Source organism: Micrasema longulum, unplaced genomic scaffold, assembly GCF_059751315.1.
Source record: "Micrasema longulum isolate JH-2025_06_02 unplaced genomic scaffold, ASM5975131v1 h1tg001048l, whole genome shotgun sequence".
NCBI lineage: Eukaryota > Metazoa > Arthropoda > Insecta > Trichoptera > Brachycentridae > Micrasema > Micrasema longulum.
Window position 1 is genome coordinate 5,938 of NW_028278236.1, and position 19,684 is coordinate 25,621.

Genomic DNA, 19,684 nt, shown 5'->3' on the forward strand with positions numbered 1-19,684 from the left:
CTAAAAAATTTATTACATTTCTTTATCTCTTGTATTTTAGAAATTATGTAACATTCATTTGAATGAAAACTATTGATACGCATAACAAATTGAAAAAGTTATTCTAACATGTGTTATTACTTTATAATATAATAAATCAAGGGAAAAATTCCAAAAGTAGTTTTCGAAACTATTTCTGAAACTGGCGGGTAATAGGTCTAGATGTTAGTAAAAAATGGGTTGTAATTTTAGTAATACGTATTTAATTCTTCTCTCAAGCATCATTTAGATGGACGTCAAGAAAAAACAAAGAAGCCAGCTGTCTAGCTAAGAATTTTTCTGTGTAATTCTGACTACCAATTTAAACAGAAAAAGATAAATAGAGGAAAAAGGGGATGCCAGTAATTAAAAAAAAATACCTCCCCGCTTTTTAATTTCGGTAGGTACGGGAGTAAATAAATTTGTGTACATTTGAAAAGGTTAAATGCTGCCCTCAACTTCGCACAATATCGAGAGAAATGAAGACGTACCATACCATACACCGTACGTAACATCTGTAGACTACAATGATCAACATTGAACAAGATGATGCAGATGCTTGGGTTTCTTACTTTAAGTTATGTTTCTTCTTCTTCTTTCAATGTAAAAATGCATATGCCGTAAGAGTTTTTCGATGAAAGGGGAAAAATAAGACACAAATTTCTCAATGGTGTTTATTGTTACATCAACATTAATTTAAGGATTATGTAGGTACACAGACATGCATATACTTTGATATATGATTAATGGCAGCTTTCTTAACCTATGGTTCACTATAAATTTATTTTGTCCTGAGACCTGGAGGATATCATCTGATGCGGTTATTAAAAATCCTTTGAAGCAGAAATAACCAATCACAAATATGCAGGTATAGCTTCCAATAGTCTAATTTTTATTTTGTTTAAGTATATCATGTAATGATCATCATATAATATGAAAAATAATGTAAAAAAATGGGTGATGTTTTTTACTTCAATGATTGAAAAGACGTCTTTTTATCTGTCACATAGATGTGTCGGTTGATTGAGAGAATATAATATCAATGACTCAATTTAATAGTCAATAGTTTTAGAAAAATGGCTTGTCTTGTAATTAACAGGATAGCAAATATTTTTTATAAATAATCTCATTGGTGACAATCAGTTATTTGATGCATATATTTTTAATGTAAAGTACAAAAATGCTGTTACTATGTTTTTAATTTTTTTATTTATTAGTTTGTTACTAAGCACATAAATTTATTTCCAAGAAATCTTGAGAACATTAGAGCAGATTAACATGAATATGTAGTGTCTTCTGATTAGGTTAGTCTCCATCTAACATGGCTCAGCCCGTTTAAAGATGATGCCAATTCCTAGTCATTTGTAATCAGAATTGTAGAATTAGACAACCATCACATATAACAAAGTCAAATTAGGTTAAAATGAGCATGTCTATAATAATGTCTGCACAATGCACAATGGCAGGAAAATCTCAAGACATCATAATTAAAATTTACCCAGCCAGTAGTTCATTTGCTAACCCGATCTTGTTTTTCAAAAAGAAATATATTCTATTAAGACACTCAACATGATTTACTCTTATTTTCAAAATAATTTGCACTGGTTTATAACACGCATATTATATTATATTATATTACAGTAAAACCTCATTTTTACGTTCCTCAATATTACATGTTCCCGCTTTTGATGCAGACATATTCAGGTCCCATTTTTCTCAATACATTATCGTACAGATATTTTCCCACCTTCACTTTTCAACATTTTTCAATATTCATTAGATGTGTCCATAAAAGACAAAATTAGGTTGACATGAAAAGGTACCATGGACCGCGTGCGCCCAAACTAAATTCAAAGTGAGTGCATTGACCTTTCCGATTAAGTGTCAAATTTACTTAAATGCTTTTTTGCTTTGAATTTAAATCCATTTTTCAAACAAATATACTCTTAGTGACATTCCAATGTCCTTAGGATGAGTTTTCATTAAATCCTCGTACATTTTCTGAACAAAAATGACATTTTGACATTTTACTAAATTGTGACAAGCAGCTTAAAATCGCAAAAAGTTTGAAAATGTAGCAATAGAAATATGTATTATTAAAAGGCATAAATATGTGAAAAGACGATGGTTTAAAAATTTCATAAAAGTATGAAACATTTTGTTAAATGACAATTCAAATTTCAGCAATTTTTATTTTTGTGATTTTCAATAAATTTAAGTATTTACATATAAAATTATTTATATGCAACATATTTTTTTTGTAACAAAAAAACAGATGGGAATTTCATTTAAAAAAATATAAAATATTTTAAATTAAATCTTAGTTACAAATATTTTTAATCTCCAATTTGACAGTTTTTTACAATTTTAATATTTCTGGCAGTATTTGCGTTATAGTCTGTATATATATTTTTTTTATTTCATTCTCTTGATCCATACATTTCTCATTTCCTCACTTTAGTGTTATCCTCGGTTTTATACTTTTCCATTGCTCCCTTGAAAGATGTTAAAAGACGTTTTTACTGTTTACAAATCCCAAATACGAATGACCATAGGTTAAGAATAGCTGTAGTATAGATAATTTTAGCACAGGGGTGGTTACAAGTACAACATCTCAATGCACAAGGAAACATATAAAAGTTAAATGACAATTAGATTATATTATGTATTTTTATGTGTCGACAGAGAATATAGATTTCAAATGATTATATAATCAGAATCCAAAGACTTGTAATCAATTTCATTGAGTACTAAAGGAGGAATTATTTTTTTATAATTAAAGTACACGATTTGTGCGTTTTAAAATATAAAATAGCTTAAGAACTAAAGAATAATAATATAATATCATTAATTTTCGTTTAATAATTTATTTAAAATATTACGAAGGCATAAACAGTATCAAATTAACCTGTTTAGGGGTTATAGTTATATCTGATTCAGAATCAGATTATATTAAGATGTTACTAAATTTATTTTAAAAAATAAAAAATAGATATTACAATAGTAATTTAGTTTATTATTGTCGACACAATTAACCCAGTAAAAGGCTTACTAGAATATTTATGTACTTATTATAAATTCACAACACATATGATATAATAAATGTGATATGCAGTATTTGGGATACATAAACACAAGACATTGATATTTATTTAATGAATATGTTTGTAGCTTTGCCTAGTCCGCAAGTCTAATAATATAATTTAATTACATACAATACATGAAATAACACACAGTAGTCAGAATGGGTAAATGAATATCTACAAATTTCGAATGTCCTTTCCGGTATGACAATTGACTCAATAATTTAATCACTACGATAGTTGTATCTGATAGACAGTGGTACCAATATAATAACTAAGTGACTCCAAATTTATTACACTGAATTCCGTTTAATACACAAACAGAGTTTAAAAATCTGTTGACAATTGGACATTATGTGAGTGAACTATATTTCATGTGAATTGAAAGCATCAAGAGTTAGTTCTAGGAATTTTAATTTATTCCGTGCGGACTAGTTGGCTTGTTTCGTAACTAGCTACAATACAAGAATTACAATAAACACTGATAAATTGGTAATTAAATATGTAACTCAATATCGGTAAGAGGAGGAATAGTCTTTCAATCAAGTTAAAATGATCTTACAAACTTGGAACACACTATACCCAAGATGTTCAAAAACATTTTATGTTTCCACACTCACAAATACAGGGCTGGTTTTCGGAACGCTCTCACGAGAGTAGAGAATGCTTCGCTTGCACGTAATGTACATGCTAATTATGCGCTAGCAATGCGTTCTCTACACCTGTAAGAGTGTTCAAAATCACACCACAAGCTTTAAATTCAGCCCAAAAGGATCGTTATACAAGAGAACATCCTTTAAAATTCCTTCTCTTACATTGAGAATAGAACAAATGTACTGGGTAGATTAATCACATTAAATTAAGCGTAATTTTAAACATTACACATATGAGAAATAACATACCACAGGAAAAGCTCGTTGATTTAAACAATTATACATCAAAAATCAATAATATTTCGCAATATTTCATCCTTTACTTCCATATATAAAATATTGGTTCAGTTAGAAAAATATGAGTTACACTCAAAAATTGACATTCGTATTTCAATACACTTTCTATTCAGGTTTCATACTCTTTAAATATATTTCAGGAAGAGTGGAAACATGTTATTCCAAAAACTTAAAAGGATGAGGCGTGAAATGTTACATAGTAAAATGTTACTATTTTTTTCAATCTTATTTCTTTGCTTTGTTTACAAAATACAAAGCTGTTTCACCAACACATAATAATATGTATACATAGTAGGCAAACTTGAACAGCGAAGAAGTGATTGTTAAACATTTATCTTTTAAATAAAAAATCATTATAATAATAAAATAGGTATATTAAATCAGATAGATGGTATTTAATAATTGAAAAATGAATTTACAGTGAAATTTATAGAAAAATATATGTTGACCCAACGGAAATCGAACACGGGATGTATAGTAGCCATATACTATAGCCAAAAATTATTAAATAAATACAGGATGCCTTAAAAGAAAAAATGCAAAACATATGGATAATAAATTAATTAAATAAGTTAATTCAATACATATTTTTTTTATTCAAATGGATTTTAAAGATAATTATGTCTCATCCCAATGAACAACAAATTGCATCGTTGGTCAAAGTTTTTGGAAAAACAGTTAATCGAACGCTGAAAATTTATCCAAAATCAATATATACTTACTATTTAAAATACTTGTAAATATGAACAATCTCAGCTTTAATAAATAATTTTAAATTCCCTGTCTTTCAAATTTTGGTCCCCACAATTTCAAATCAATTAGCTTTTCCATTAGGTATTTTATTTCAAGAGACTTTTTTCTCATAAAAAGCACAACATTCAATGCAACACCTATAATATTATATTACGATTTAACTAGTGGGATTATAATATTGTAATATGTATTTGTGCCCGAAAATTCTGGGTTATAAAAGTTACAAAATAATACCGTATTTGTACTGGCAAACAAATAAATATGCTTAAAAGTTAATAAAACAAGGTGAAAAATATTCATACTGAAAAAATATTTGTTATATGGAGAACCTTATAGAATAGCGTTTTTCTAATACAGTTTTGTGCCAGTCCAGAGTATAAGAAAACAAACTATTTAAAGAATAATCAGCTGCGGTTGAAGAGTAGACATTATATAATAAATATGTACTTATATTTTCTTAATTAAAAAACTGATTTTGGATGAAGTGATCTAACAACTAAAAAGTAGTATATATACTAGTTTCGCTATGGCCTTTTAGGCAATTTGTATAAATCACAAAGTAGCACAATTTTTTTTCAAATATATTAAAGCAGCATTTGCCAAAATTTTTAATTTTGTTCAAATTTAAAGATCAATGATTCTCGAATCTGTATTTTAAATTGAAAAATACATGTTGACTTTTTCTCTTAAAATAATTGTACCTAAGAATTTTAAAAGCATTAAATGAAAATGTAATGCTGAAAACAATGATTAAATCACATTAGTTTCCATACAGCTTTATAGCCTTTCCTAGGTACCTTTATCATAGGTAAGAATTTATTAATAAGATGATTTATTCAGTCGTTGACATTCTTATGAACTTTATTAGTAATTTCGAGCTAAAATTATCAATTACGTATAAAATCTAATTGTATAGAATTTAATTTAATGGTACAAATAAAAGCGTTTTGATAGTTTTGTGGGAGGAGCAAAGCAATATATTGAGTACTTTGGCATAAGAGTTCTTAAACAATTAGGCTCGTAAAATATGTATGTGCTCTTTGAATATACCAAGGAACCAAGATGGGACAAAGAAAGCACATTATTTTATTTTACCGGCATAAATTCACATTGAGGGAATGTTAATGCATAAATTTCTAACAAAATTTAGTGTGTACAATATATAATACTGACTGCTATTGCCTGCTCAATTGTTATTTTTTTAATGCAAGTCTTTTATTTTCTTGATTAGTATTATCTACTAAATAGACTAGGTTTTTTAGATACTCTTAAGATCTAGCATAAGGTAAGGTGAAACCTAAATTTTTAGTGGGTATTTTTACATCTGATCTTAAAAACATTAAAAACTAAAGAAAATAATCTTACATACAAATTAATTTAATGAGCTTAAATAATAAGAAAATATACCAAATAGCTTTAAAATAAATTGTATTTCAAATATAATTTTAGTAAATATCAGAAATCCAATGAAAAGGTATCAGTCATTAATTAATTTGTAATACAAAATTCAAATTTTAAAATAATGTGTAGATTTAGAGTTGATTGTATAATACTTTTTAGATGACTTATTCTTGAAATTTGAACAAAAATGTTAGATTATCACCTTTTAGAAACATTTGAGAAATACAGTAAGACTAACTTAATGAGTTTTTCCTTTAAATTAAAAACATATACTTGATTACAAAATGAAACCATTTTGTTTCCATGCAATATCCCACTGTTGCGTTGTTGAAGACAAGAAGAGTATTAAAATACTTTAAAATATAAATAGCATCATGTTGATGTAAGAAATGATGAACTGTGTTAAGGATTTAGAGATCGAGGATCTCGTTGGATATGATGTGATCGCAGATGACACTAGCTTGCTGAGCTCCTGACTGGAAGGCACCATGGGTAGTGGAGAAGAACGTGTTGTGGCAAGCTTCTCCGGCGAATAGTAGAACAGGGCTACCACTGTTGTTGAGGATGGGAACTGTCAGAGTAGTAGGGCCGACTCCTAGCTCGTCACAGTCTCGGGTGATGTGACAGTAGCAACCGAGGGTGAATGGGTCACTGTTCCAATTTGTACTGGAAAACACCATCAAATTTTTCATAATTAATTTTTATCCAATAAAGAAACATTATTTAGTTATAGACAAAATAATTCCTGAAAGATATCTAAGCGGAGTTTAACCTTTTTGAAAATAAGTCAATCTAGGCAGGAATTACATATCTTATACTTATCATTGGCTAATTTATGAGATTATTTCACAATGAAAAAAATTCTCTATTTTGCTGACATCTGAAGATCTATATTACTTACTTTAAAAAATATTCATCATTGGCTAATTTATGAGATTATTTCACAATGGAAAAAATTCTCTATTTTGCTGACATCTGAAGATCTATATTACTTACTTTAAAAAAATATTCCATTTGAACTTGTTTTCCAAACAAATAATCACTAACAGATTGAACGCGAATCACGCGTTTGTGCATAAAGGAGGGAGTGCGTGATGTGCCGATCACGCATTTACCTTTGATAATGGCATGTTATTTCTATTTGGCAATATCCCGCCAGAAACCGATGTGGCGAATCATCTATCTTTTTTTTAAAAATTAACAAGTTAAATAAACAGAATTTCCCACTCTTTACCCGTGGCAAAGTGGCAGTCAATCTGTTAATATTGCTAATGTATCATTGTTATCTAATGAAGGTTTTGTATTATACTAGATTGTGTAATATATTTTAATTGGATGATATACGCATCACCAATTGCAATATTATAATGCTGCATTGAAATTTGTGGTTATTGAAATAACACTCGACAACCTTAATAATTTATTCTGAATTCTAAAAATTACAAGACAATTACTTTTCAACATTGTGACAAGCAGGCACATGACAATTAGTTAGGGCCTTGCTATAAAAGAAGAATATTATACCAAGACGGTATCACTATTACACGGCCCATAAAACGTATAATGAAACATGCTCAATGAGATTAAATTTCTTAGATTTTAATGGTCGTCCAGATACACAATAAGGTTTACTGGGTTTATTAGGACCTGGGTCCTTCGCACTCTTTTTTGACATTTTGGATTACGTTACAGCTTTGATAACGATTTTTTTCCACTTTGTAAATTTCATCTTGCATATTACTGTATTTGCTTGGAGAAAAATGTAAACATTTTTTACTCATATCTCAATAAAAATTAACAGAAAGTACTCACCGTCTGATGCTTTTGACTGGTGGTAAGACATGATTTTTGGTAAAATGCTTCAAAGCCAAAACACAATCAGCCGCAAGCTTTTCATCAGTAAGGGTTTCCATAATAGGTGTACCTTCAGAGTCAACCCATCCAACTAATGTATTAGGAGGTCCAACTGCTAAAATGTCGAATCCTGAAATATGTCTTACCCACTCGGCATCCTGTAAAATTATATTGCATTGAAATATCAGCAAATTATTCAGGATAATATTCAACTAAAGAAAAAACATACAGGACTGAAAGTAATGATAAACATTACAAATAATCTAAATCAGCCAAGTCAATGGTTTGAATTAGAGTTTAGTTTTTGCAATGTAAAACAGTTTCGACTATTTTAATGAATTATATATATCTAATAAAACTAAGTTTTTGTTAATACCTACAATATTTCATAAACATTATGATACAAATACAACAGAATTCAATAGGTATCTTTTCTAAGAGTATATTACTCAACATATTATTTTTTTATATGACTTTCAAATAGCACTGATGTGGTACCTATTAGTTGAGGGATTTATTTTATGGAATGCACAATGTACTAAGTACATTCTGTCCAATAAATACCGGGACTGAGTCATTTAAAAGGAGCACATAAATGATTTTTCAATTTTTCTAAGTTAGCACTACTGTACTTTAAGTTGAAGTTAAGTTTAAGCGCGATCTGTCATTTAGTTTGTTGTGAGCAGTCAAAGACATTGGTTGTACTCAAGTGAAAAAATTGAGAAAAATATTTAACACAGAATTTGTCTTAAATTTTGTGTTGTGAACGAAATTTCGGGTTCAGACACGTTGAAAATGTTGCAGAAAGAAATAAACGACATAAAACGAAAATCTCAGATAGAACTTAAAGCGATTCCGGAGTATGCCTACACAAAGTGCATGGATGAATGGATTGTTCATGTATCGCTTCAGAAGGAGCCTATTTCGAATAATTGATATGTTGTTGTTTTTTATACTCAGTCCCGGTATTTGTATACAATGTTTTAAGAAATGCATGAGAATAATTTGAAGAATGTAGGTCCACTGCGTAATTGTCTACATATTTTGCCAGGCAGGTGGTAATGATATAATATTATTTACTAAACCTTTATTATTATTATTAGCTACTTGATCTAAACCAAAAATAATAATTTTACAGAAAAGTTTCTAGAGAATCATTCGCCATCTTTTGTTACTACATATGGAAAGTATACAAAACATATCTTTGATTTTTGGCTTAAATTTTATGATACTTCTTTCTTCATGTAAGCTTTTTTCCATTTCGTAAAAAATGTGGAAAATGTTTTTTATACGTAATATTAAATAATAATAACATTATATATTTATTTTAAAATTATTAAATATGTTTCAACATTTGATTTTATAAGTGTCCCTAGGGCTTATAGCATCAGGGGTTGGGGAAATGTGACTTTGTAAATAATAAATGTATGTACGTATTTAAAAAATAAAAATTGCAATGAAATACAAAGTCTGAATTTTCAGTGCATATAAAAAATTCATTAAAACATTAATTCATTTATTTGTATGATACATATGCGGTAAAATTTCAAGGTTTTTTTTTTTTTAAACAATTTTTACAAAAATAATTCAATAATTTTGAAAGTGACATGTATTTTATTGGTAAGAATTTTTACGACTATCAAAAATCGCAGGTTGGATCTATTAAATTTAAAAGTCAAATGTGCTCCCCTCTCTTTCATATTTGAATTTAGTTAATATTCAACATAGTTCTTTTATTTGGTTGTCTTTTTATTCAATCTACTCATGTTTTGACTACTGATAAGCTCATCTTTAGGTCAAAACATTAGTAAAGAAAAGAAAACTATAAAACCACCAGGATTTTTTTTTTTTTTAATAAAAAGAAATATTTGCATTCTTATGATTTACCCAAATATTTTATTTTGAGGGTCATTTTCAAGGAGTTGTAAGTAACTCACTATTAGGAATCGAGTTGGGGTACAGTGCGATTCGAACCACGGACCTTCGGTCCGTGAGTCCGAGACACTAGCCACAGGACCACAACCCTATCAATATAAAAGTATGTGTTACCAAAAGATTGACTCAACGCAAAAAGAACACAATATTACATCTAAAGAAGTGATCAAATAAGGCTTGTTCTCTAGTCTTTACTCCTATTAACTTTTTACATAACTATGAGAGATAGTAATACCTTGTTCCTTCACCTGAAATCTAAGTTTGTTGAAACCATCACCACAAATGCCATTTTTTTAACACATCTCAATAAAATATACGTACAGTAAAACCCCCTTTTTTCAAGAGCAAGAAAAAGAAGGGTATAAAACTGAGGAAAATGCTTAAGTGAGGAAATGAAAAATGTATGAAAAAAATGGAATTATATGAAAATAAAATAAATTTTGCTAAACTTTAGTGTAAATATACTTCCAGAAAAATAAAAAAAAACCGTAATAATTGAAGATTGTTAATGTTTTTAAACTATTTTTTATGATTTCATTACAAATATGTTTATATTTTGTATTTTTTCAAACAATATTATGTAATCCGTATTTATTAAAAAAAAATAAAAACAGCATGTTAAAATTATTTGATGTATAAATAAATTTAAAAACCGAAAATAAAATTTAGAATTTGCATAAAATCCATACAATATTTTTTCCTCTAAATATTGTGAAATTTCATTTATATGGTATCACTTTTTTTTGTATGGCATTACTAAAAACAACTCTTATAGATCGCGGCAAAACTGTTTCCCACTTTTATGACAACCTTTTAAACTATCTTTTTTATAACTTTAAATACATCTATAATTACATTTTTAAAACTTAATGCATCGCAATTTATTGATATGAAGACTTTGTTGTTCCTTAATGTTTGTCAACTGCGTGTCATGATTTGTAATAATGTGGATATGACATTTTCGTTCAAATAAAAACTAAACCTAAAGGAAGACACACAAACAAATATTTTAATTACTGCACCTGAATTGAATTTAGTTTAAGACAGTAATTTAGAGTTTATTAGTTATTACCTGCTTTTATTCTTCATTCGCGTGGCACACGCGGTGGCACGCGGACCCCAGCACTGCTTTTACGACAAAATTTTGGCTTTTTTGATACATCAAATGAATTCCGAATTTTTTTCACGTAAAACGGGGGTGATGAAAAATGCAAAAAACGTTAATTAAGTGGAATGTTTGTTTGAGCGTAAGAAGAAAAATGATACCTGAACATTTCGGTGTAAAAGGCGGGAAAACGTAAAATTGAGGAATGCAAAAATGAGGTTTTACTGTCCTTTGAATTTTCAAAGTTATTTTGAAATAGAAGCTATGAAACTACTGATGTTATGATTTCTTTAGAAGCATTTAAGTTTTTAGTATTTAAAAATAATAATAACCCAAACTTAGAAGAAAAATTCTGCCACTGCAATCCCAACTAATTATATAAAAATGGAAACATTTTGTATCATAACAAAATTATATTTTATGAAAACCTGGATTTTTCGGATAACCCAAATTTTAGGTCAGTATTTTGTATCCACACAGAAGATAAATGAATGATTTGTCGTTTTCCTATTTTCTTCATACACCAATAGAGAAAACAAACATTTTCATTTTTGCGGCTTTCTCATTATAAAATTATTCAATGCACAATAGATTTTCTTTAATCCTGGATTTAATTTACATTTTGGAAAATTATGTTTTTTCCAGCAGTTTTTTTTTATCTAAAAGCAAAAAATCTATTATAATGTTTACCTCTCTTTTAAATACGTCATCAGCAGTTTGGAAAGTTGCTAGTTTCCAAACAAATTGAAAACCTTCAGAGTTCTCACCCCACCAATCATCTTCGAATTGGATGAATATTTTACCGATGCCTGAAAACCCGAGACTATCAATAGCGTTCTGGTGTTCTTGTGGTAGTGTCGGTAGGAACATATCCAGATGACGGGTTTTCAACACTCCTAGTGGAAGGGTGACTATAACATGATCAGCCTGGTAGAATTCCTTGTCATTCAGGTATACGCCAACAGTGTTGCCATGAGCGCTGTTGTTCCAGCGAATCTGATTCACGGTAGTATTCAGTTTGATAATGCCATCAGGGAATGTGCCAACCAATTTGTTCAAAACAGATATGTATCCGTTTTTAAAATTGATATGACTCTGAGACTCACCACCATTAAAATCATACAATCCCCAAGCCTTTGCTGATAGATGTTTGAGAGATTCACAGGAATTATCGATTTCTTGAAACCTGATATGCCAATTTAGTAGTTCCCTCCAAAGTGAGATGTTATAGTCTGAAGCGTTCGTTTTAATATACTTTTCAAACTCGTGTTCCAAAAATTCTCCAACGGAGAAGTTGCATTCACCTTCATTTTTAGAGAATAATTCGCAACGCTTTAGAATATTCGTAATGACTACTTCCACCTGCTCAACGAAACTTGCATCAAATTCGTAACCATCATTTCGTAAAAATTGACCTTGTCCTTCGAATGATGGGATCTGAGATAGCAAATTGTGGTCTCTGGCAAAATCACTCAGTTCATTGTTGTCGCCATGGAGCCACTGAGCACCGAAATCAATGTAACCTTCCTCATAAAGCATTGAATGGATGCGACCACCAACTCTGTCTCGAGCCTCGAGTACTAGAATTTCATTTATGCCTGCCAGTAAACATACCCTGGCAGCTGCCAATCCAGCAATTCCAGCACCTATTATTATAATTTTATATTGACCCGTACTATGAGTCGCTCTTTGAGATAACTGAGATGCATAATTATCACTGTAACCAAATTATTTAAATATATTTTTAATGAATAAAAAATGGCATTCACATTTAATCAAGTTTATTCAAAATATATTTATAATGAATGTTAACTTAAGTAACTAGATACATAAATGTTGTATTAGTTAAAACATACAGACAAAAGATACAAAATGAAGGTAACCATGCTGAAAGACTACTCCATATTAACATATTAGTATAACTACAAAAATAAAGGTTTTGAATATATCAAACTGAATTGAAGTGAACAGTGCTAAAGCGCTTTGTAGAAGAAATATCCATGATTGTAATTTTCCTCCATTCACAAATGGGAGTGATTTAACCTGTATACGAACATAGAAAAAAATTATTTCAATTTTCATATTTTGTAAAATTATTGCAAAGCAATATTCATGATCTTTTAAAGCTCGACAAACTGTTGGATCGAAAAACCACAGACAAAACGGTGCATGAAAGATGAATACAAAGCGGAAAAGTAATGTCACTCACAGATATACCAGATATAAAAAAAAAGTTTATTTTTGATTACTATTGTATAGAATAAACTAAATTTTAATACTATAAGGCATTATCATTCAGCATGCGATACATTGGTGCAAATTTAACCTTAAATGATGAGACCTTCAAATCTTAAAGGACCAGTTTTTCTTTTTTTACCGGAGTTATTTAAAAAAAACACAAACTTTAAAAATTTTTTGTAAAGTACTCAATTTACTTTTGGCTTTTTTAGAATTGGTTAAGTGGATCTATTCTGGTAAAACTATTTATTTAGTTTTATTGGATTATCTGCAAGCAAGCCTCCATAAACAAACTGCCGTGTTCGGGTTTTTAAAAATTTTCCAAAGGAGATGTTTTTATCAAACTCAAAAAATATTTATTTAATAGGTGTACAACATTGCTTCCGCCTTTTTTTTCCAAAATTTGAGGCCTTATTGTGAAAAACTGGCTATATGTATATGATTGAAAATACTGTCCATAGCTGGCCACTACTTTCTGCCATCTTTCGGGCAGCATACGAATCCCGTGTTGACAAAACGGTCATTTTTTTAATGGATCCGATTTTTCATTTCTTCATAAGACCAGAAGTGCTGATCAGCCAGGCTTTGCGCCATTGATTGAAACAAGTGATAGTCAGAGGGAGCAACATCTGGAGAACACGGTGCATGGGGCAGGACTTTCCATTTCAACGTTTCCAAGTATGTCTTGACCACTTTCGCAACATGGGGTCGAGCATTGTCATGCTGCAAAATCACTTTGTCGTGTCTCTCTTTGTATTGCGACCATTTGTCTTTCAATTCTCGATTCAATCACATTTGTTCATTAATATTGCATTCGATAACGATCGTAATGGGCCCATTTTTCTTCCCCAGTCACAATGAGATGCAGAAATCCCTACCGTCTTTGCCTTTCAAGCAACTGTTAATAACCAAACAAACGCAGCTTAATATCTCTCGGTTTCAACGCGTACGGCTTCCTATTATTATTTCTTATTTTCTTGCTTCTAAATCATTCCCATGGTTTTTGAGGCGTTTTGGAATTGCTTGTTGGGCACTCCAAATAATTGTGGCAATTCTTCTAGACTTTGAAACCAGTCTTTACTTGCTATAAGTGTTTGAGACCATTAGATGAGCCTTAGCCACAGATCGCTTCATTCTGAAGCAGAAAATTAAAACCTTCCGCAAATTACGAGAATTTGGCTTGTAAACTTTCATTTTCAATTGGGAATAACTTTATGATGCAGACACAAATCGACTAATATTTTTATGAGGTTGTGTTGACAGATGCCCAAGTTTATTGCACCGTTTATTTTTGTTTTTTTATTTTTTTATATTTTATGTATATAATAAAATGACTTCATAAGGTTAAATGTTATATTTATCTTCATACTATTTTTTTCTATGCAAACAACAGTTGTTAAATAACTCCTAAACTCAATTTTTATTAAATCATTTTTTTTTTAATAATTCCAGTAAACAATTAAATAATGTTAAGAATCTAAGAAAATTACTTCGGATGAGAAAAGGCTAAAACATCAAAATATGTATGTATTTATTTATAAAAATAATTAGTGCAAAGATATTAAATTTTAAAAAAATATAATAATTTTCTTCAATTTAAAGTACTAATCATTAATTTTTGTTATCACCCGAGGGCATTACAGAGACATGATTTACACAAACATATTAATACAATAAAAGTTCGGTTATAGATATGTAGGTACAACTCTGGTTAGAACATATTGAGATAAATTAAAAATCAACTCCAATGGAGATCTTTTTCAATGCATCTACCAAAGCCCATTTATTCAACACAATGCCAGTGATACTGCAATACCAAAAAACTTCTTTTTTTTACGTAAATATTTAAGAATTATACAAAAAATTTGTTATAGAGACTAAGAGCTGTTATTTTTGAATTATTGCTATTTTAACTCTAAATAACAATAGTTTTTTCTGATACTCCAGTGGTATTTTTGGCTGATTAAAATCGTAAGTAATATATTAATGGAAAGCTTCTTAGGTTCCCCTGCCGAAAAACTCAATTGATATTTATGCGGTATTGCAGTATCACCGATAATATTGCTTTTGTATACACGCCAAACAATAAAAAGCTTTATTTAGTATAAATAAATAACGTTTAAAGATTATCAAATAAATAACACAATGTTTCAAATATATACCGATAAAGTGCTTAAAATATAAATTTGTTATCCGAGAGCAACTTTTCAAGGGTGATTTGGCCAACTGGGTGTCTGAGTTATATGACGAATAACACCAATTAGTTCTCGACCTCCAAGCCTAACAACAACCAGCCGTAGTATGCAGAGGATAGAATGCCACACTACTTTATCTTTACTTAAGGACCTAGCTTCCTCTACATTCATTCATCTTCTCATGAATGTACCAGATTATTATGTCCATGATATTATCATACCATGTTTTTCTCGGTCTTTATAATCAATCAACATTTGCATGGTAAATCTCTTTAGCCATTCTATCCCTATCGATATTTAAACCAGCACAGCTCTCTGCCTGCCTTGAGTTGTCAATACTATTGGTGTGAATTGACACAAATGGTCAATTGTTCACCGCGTTTGCCTACAATGCAAGAGGTCTCAGGTTCGATTCCCGGCATGGTTGACATGGAATATTTCATAGCCCCTGGACTGGTACGTAGCGTAAGACTGATCATCTTACCTCGTAGCAAAAATGATCAAGAGATGCGGTGGTTGGTGTACCAATGTGGTGCCTTTTAATGCCCTGCCCTGCCCCCAGGATGGAAAATGTTAGATGAATTTGAAAAAAGACTACTGCTTTTGTGAAATGAAATAGCAAAGAAACGATACAAAGGGAGTATAAACATTATTATATGTATTTGTGAGTAAAATGTATGAAAGCAACTAAAGGATTCCAATATTACAAATGAGTTTTCCATAAATACATAATATAGCTTCTTGGAAATCGGCTATGAGTTTTTTACAAAAATGTTCAGGTGAAACAATAAACATCGCAGACTTTAATAGAAATGTCTGGGAACATAGTTTTTTCTTGAGTGAATATTTAAATTGTAGTATATTTATGAAAATTGATTCATTATCAGTTTAATTGTGGCAAAAATGAATTTTTTGGCATAAAAAACGCATTTAGTAAGATAAAAGCATATAGCCGGTTTCCAAGGCGCAACAACGATATACTTACTAAGGACCTCATTTGGCCAATCTTTCCGATAATAACAGTCATATTTATGTTAAAATACTCTAGTGTTATGTGTTATATAGATTCCCTGGTAATAAATATGAATGTATATGCAATAAATTTATAAATAATAACAATACAAATTGATAGTCCAGTTCATTACAAGACATGTCCAAATAAATGTGATTTAAGTTTTTCATTTAAGTTTTATGCAGAATTTCTATCTGCTTCACTACTCAGAAATAAGGTTCCAATGGGTAGTGTAGTGGACTCCAGAGCAAGAGGTCTGAGACTCGAATTCCGCCCTACCATAATTTATTTTCCATTTTCTAACAAGGTTATTTATGACTAAAAGAAAATGGCCCCAAAATCATAATATTTGAGTAAATCATTAGAACACGAGTATTTCATTAATAAAAAAAATATTGCAAAATGCCACCAAAAAAAATTTGATGCAGAAAAACTTATACAGAGTTAAATGGTAATATTGGTTGGTTGGGTCATTTAAAAAACAATCCAAATGTCCTACTAATAAAACAGACACTGTCAATATATGCTATTATTAATGATCAGTTGAAAAAATATAAAAACATGCAAAAATCAATAATATTATATTTGAAATGACCATTGAAATATTTATTTTCTCATTTGGTTTTTCTAGAGTTGTGATGAACTGGACGATCTTTAGGTATATACGTACTGTCATTATTTTAGTTAAAAATCATAAAATGCATGCATTTATAGCAGAATAATACAGCAACAAGCATTATTTACAAAAAAACATGCACAAAATTGAAATGTTTCATAAAAGTTCAATGTTCAAAAGTTCAGTCAAAATTAGATGAGTTGGTTTTAACCAAATAGATTTTTCTCCGGCTTTGCAGCGTTTTCTTTTTTTACATAAGCTATTTTTTATTAGTTACAATAAATCGGAGCTTTGATTGCTTCAACTAATCTTATTTACGACATGTATTAATAAATTTCACTTAATCAAATAGTCAGAGCTAGCTTAGTTACAAACAGCTCGAATCATTCATTTGGATTAAAGTGTACCCAAATACTGAATGTTGAATTGATGAAGTTTTTCCATTTTGATTGGTATTTCTGATACTTCGAGATTTGTTAAATTTAATAAACGCATTGCCATTGCAAATTTTAAAGGCGTAAGGGACAAGTGAAGACATTTTAGGAGTAGCGAAAACTATTCCAAGTCTGTGAAACCATCATACATTTTTTTTAAATAATAAAAGTTGGGCTTGGGCATTTATATATCATTTAAATTTTCCCGAGTAAAAGGACATACACACACTTAGGTCATTCAAAATTTCCAGCGACAATATCACAAACTAATGTAGCTCTTTTTTTATAAGACAACAGAATCTCTATATCCATTTATTTATTATTTCAGTATAATATTATAAAATGGATAAGGGAAGTAAAAAAATATCAATCATATAAAATATCAAATACGTTCCATTTACATTTTATTTTTAAAACTTTTAAATCATCAACCAAAGCTGAAGTTCAATCGTTGATTTAAAAAAATCTAATATAATCGTGTTTTTGAATAAGATATAGATACCAAAATCTATAAAGAAAAAGTTTTTTGGAAGAAAATACTTGAATTATTCCATTACACATATCGAGGCATCAAATATTAAGGAACTTAATTAAATTAAGAAACTTTTAACAATTTCGGGTAAAATAACCAGAACCTATGTCTCCCTAAATCTTCCATAATCTTAGATTTAAAAAAAATGGTCGTCAAGAATAGGCAAAGAAACTTACTTGGATGTTGAGACATAATCAATAACACGATTAGCCTCCCTGAATCCTGCTTCCACTGCTCCGTGAACGGTAGAAAAGTAATGAGATGAGGTTGCCTCACCAGCGAAGCAAAGGGCAGGAGCCCCTGCCTTGTCATATAAGGGGCAAGCCATTCCTTCGGCACTGGCACCTCTTTTCTCAGAATCCATGCTACGGAATGAGTAAGAACCTCGAGTCAGGGGGTTATTGTACCAGTTTGATCTGTAAACGTTTTCAAGAGTTACATTTTAGATAATATATTTAATTGATAGTAGGTAGTGGAATTCCATGTTATATACATTTAACATTTCTTAATAAAAAATAATAGATTAATTTCATGATTAGTACAAGATTGACAATGCTCCAAGAAGAAAACACACCACTCTGTAATAAAGTGTAAAACTTTTTTGTTTTATTTACATTTGTAGAATCCATCATTATATAGACCGATAATACAAAATAACATTTTTTTATGACAAAGCGCAGCATTTGATCACAAGCCTTCAAAATGGAATGTCGAGTGGACAAAAGTGAGCATTTTCAACACCTCCTTCAGTTCGTATTTAATCGAGGGAATATAGCTGCTCGCGATATATGAGCAGCGTATAATGAAGATGCTATGAATTATTGACTAATATGTTGTATTTTTTTTTTGTCCTCTCGTTCTCTTAATTCAGAAAAAAACAGATAACTTGTTGTTAACACCCATACATTTTAAGAATGAAATCAAGTAAGGAATACGAACCTCAGAATACTTATAGGATGAGGAACATCAAACTCTTTCCCGAGGAAGAGACACAGAAGACGATGGAAGCCGGATTGAACTTCTTCAATGGGAAGGGTTTCCATATATCTGGCAGCAGAGCCAGATACCCAACCGCACAGTATATAAGGATTATGTTCACTTGCGTTCACCCCAAATACTTCCAACAACCACTTGTCACGATTGACGAACATTTCCTTATCCTTGCTCTGCCATAAAAATCCAACCCATTTGAGTTTTCCGTTCCACCAAGGTTTTTCATAGGTAGCAAAAATTTTGTCAACCGTTCCAAGAGTCAAACCTTCAATGGAATTCACTTTTGCAGCAGGCAAGCAAGGAACAAACATGCTCATATACCTGTAAAATATATTTCACAAAATAGATATTGAACTAAAAGAATTTCTACTACAAAAGCTTGTGAATTGTAAAATTTGCCTTTTCCAGCAATATGCAAAGAATAGTCAAAAACTCGCATTGATTCGAATGAAGGATAAGGGGGGTAAATAGAAAGATGGTAATGCATTCTCCATTAGCACATACGTATACGTATACGTTTATGAGATATTTCAATTTATTTATTTATGCCTTTGAAAGAAAAATA

The 19,684-nt window shown here is 30.1% G+C and overlaps 1 protein-coding gene across 3 annotated transcripts in view; it reads right to left on the reverse strand.

Moving 5' to 3' along the window:
- Positions 1 to 678: 678 nt before the first annotated feature.
- The window catches only part of LOC148277333 (spermine oxidase-like), a 41,215-nt gene continuing 22,209 nt past the window's right edge, over positions 679 to 19,684 (reverse strand). Inside the window, exons 6-10 of one of the 3 annotated variants that reach the window (XM_088232986.1) lie at positions 19,066 to 19,440; positions 18,303 to 18,542; positions 11,790 to 12,816; positions 8,018 to 8,217; positions 679 to 6,871 (exon numbers count right to left, since the gene is read on the reverse strand). In XM_088232986.1, the coding sequence (XP_088089112.1) occupies positions 6,616 to 6,871; positions 8,018 to 8,217; positions 11,790 to 12,816; positions 18,303 to 18,542; positions 19,066 to 19,440 (2,098 nt within the window). In that variant the 3' untranslated portion in view covers positions 679 to 6,615. Of the gene's footprint in view, positions 6,872 to 8,017; positions 8,218 to 11,789; positions 12,817 to 12,863; positions 13,143 to 18,302; positions 18,543 to 19,065; positions 19,441 to 19,684 lie in introns of those variants that run through there. The other 2 variants (XR_015823513.1, XM_088232987.1) reach the window with 2 other exon arrangements.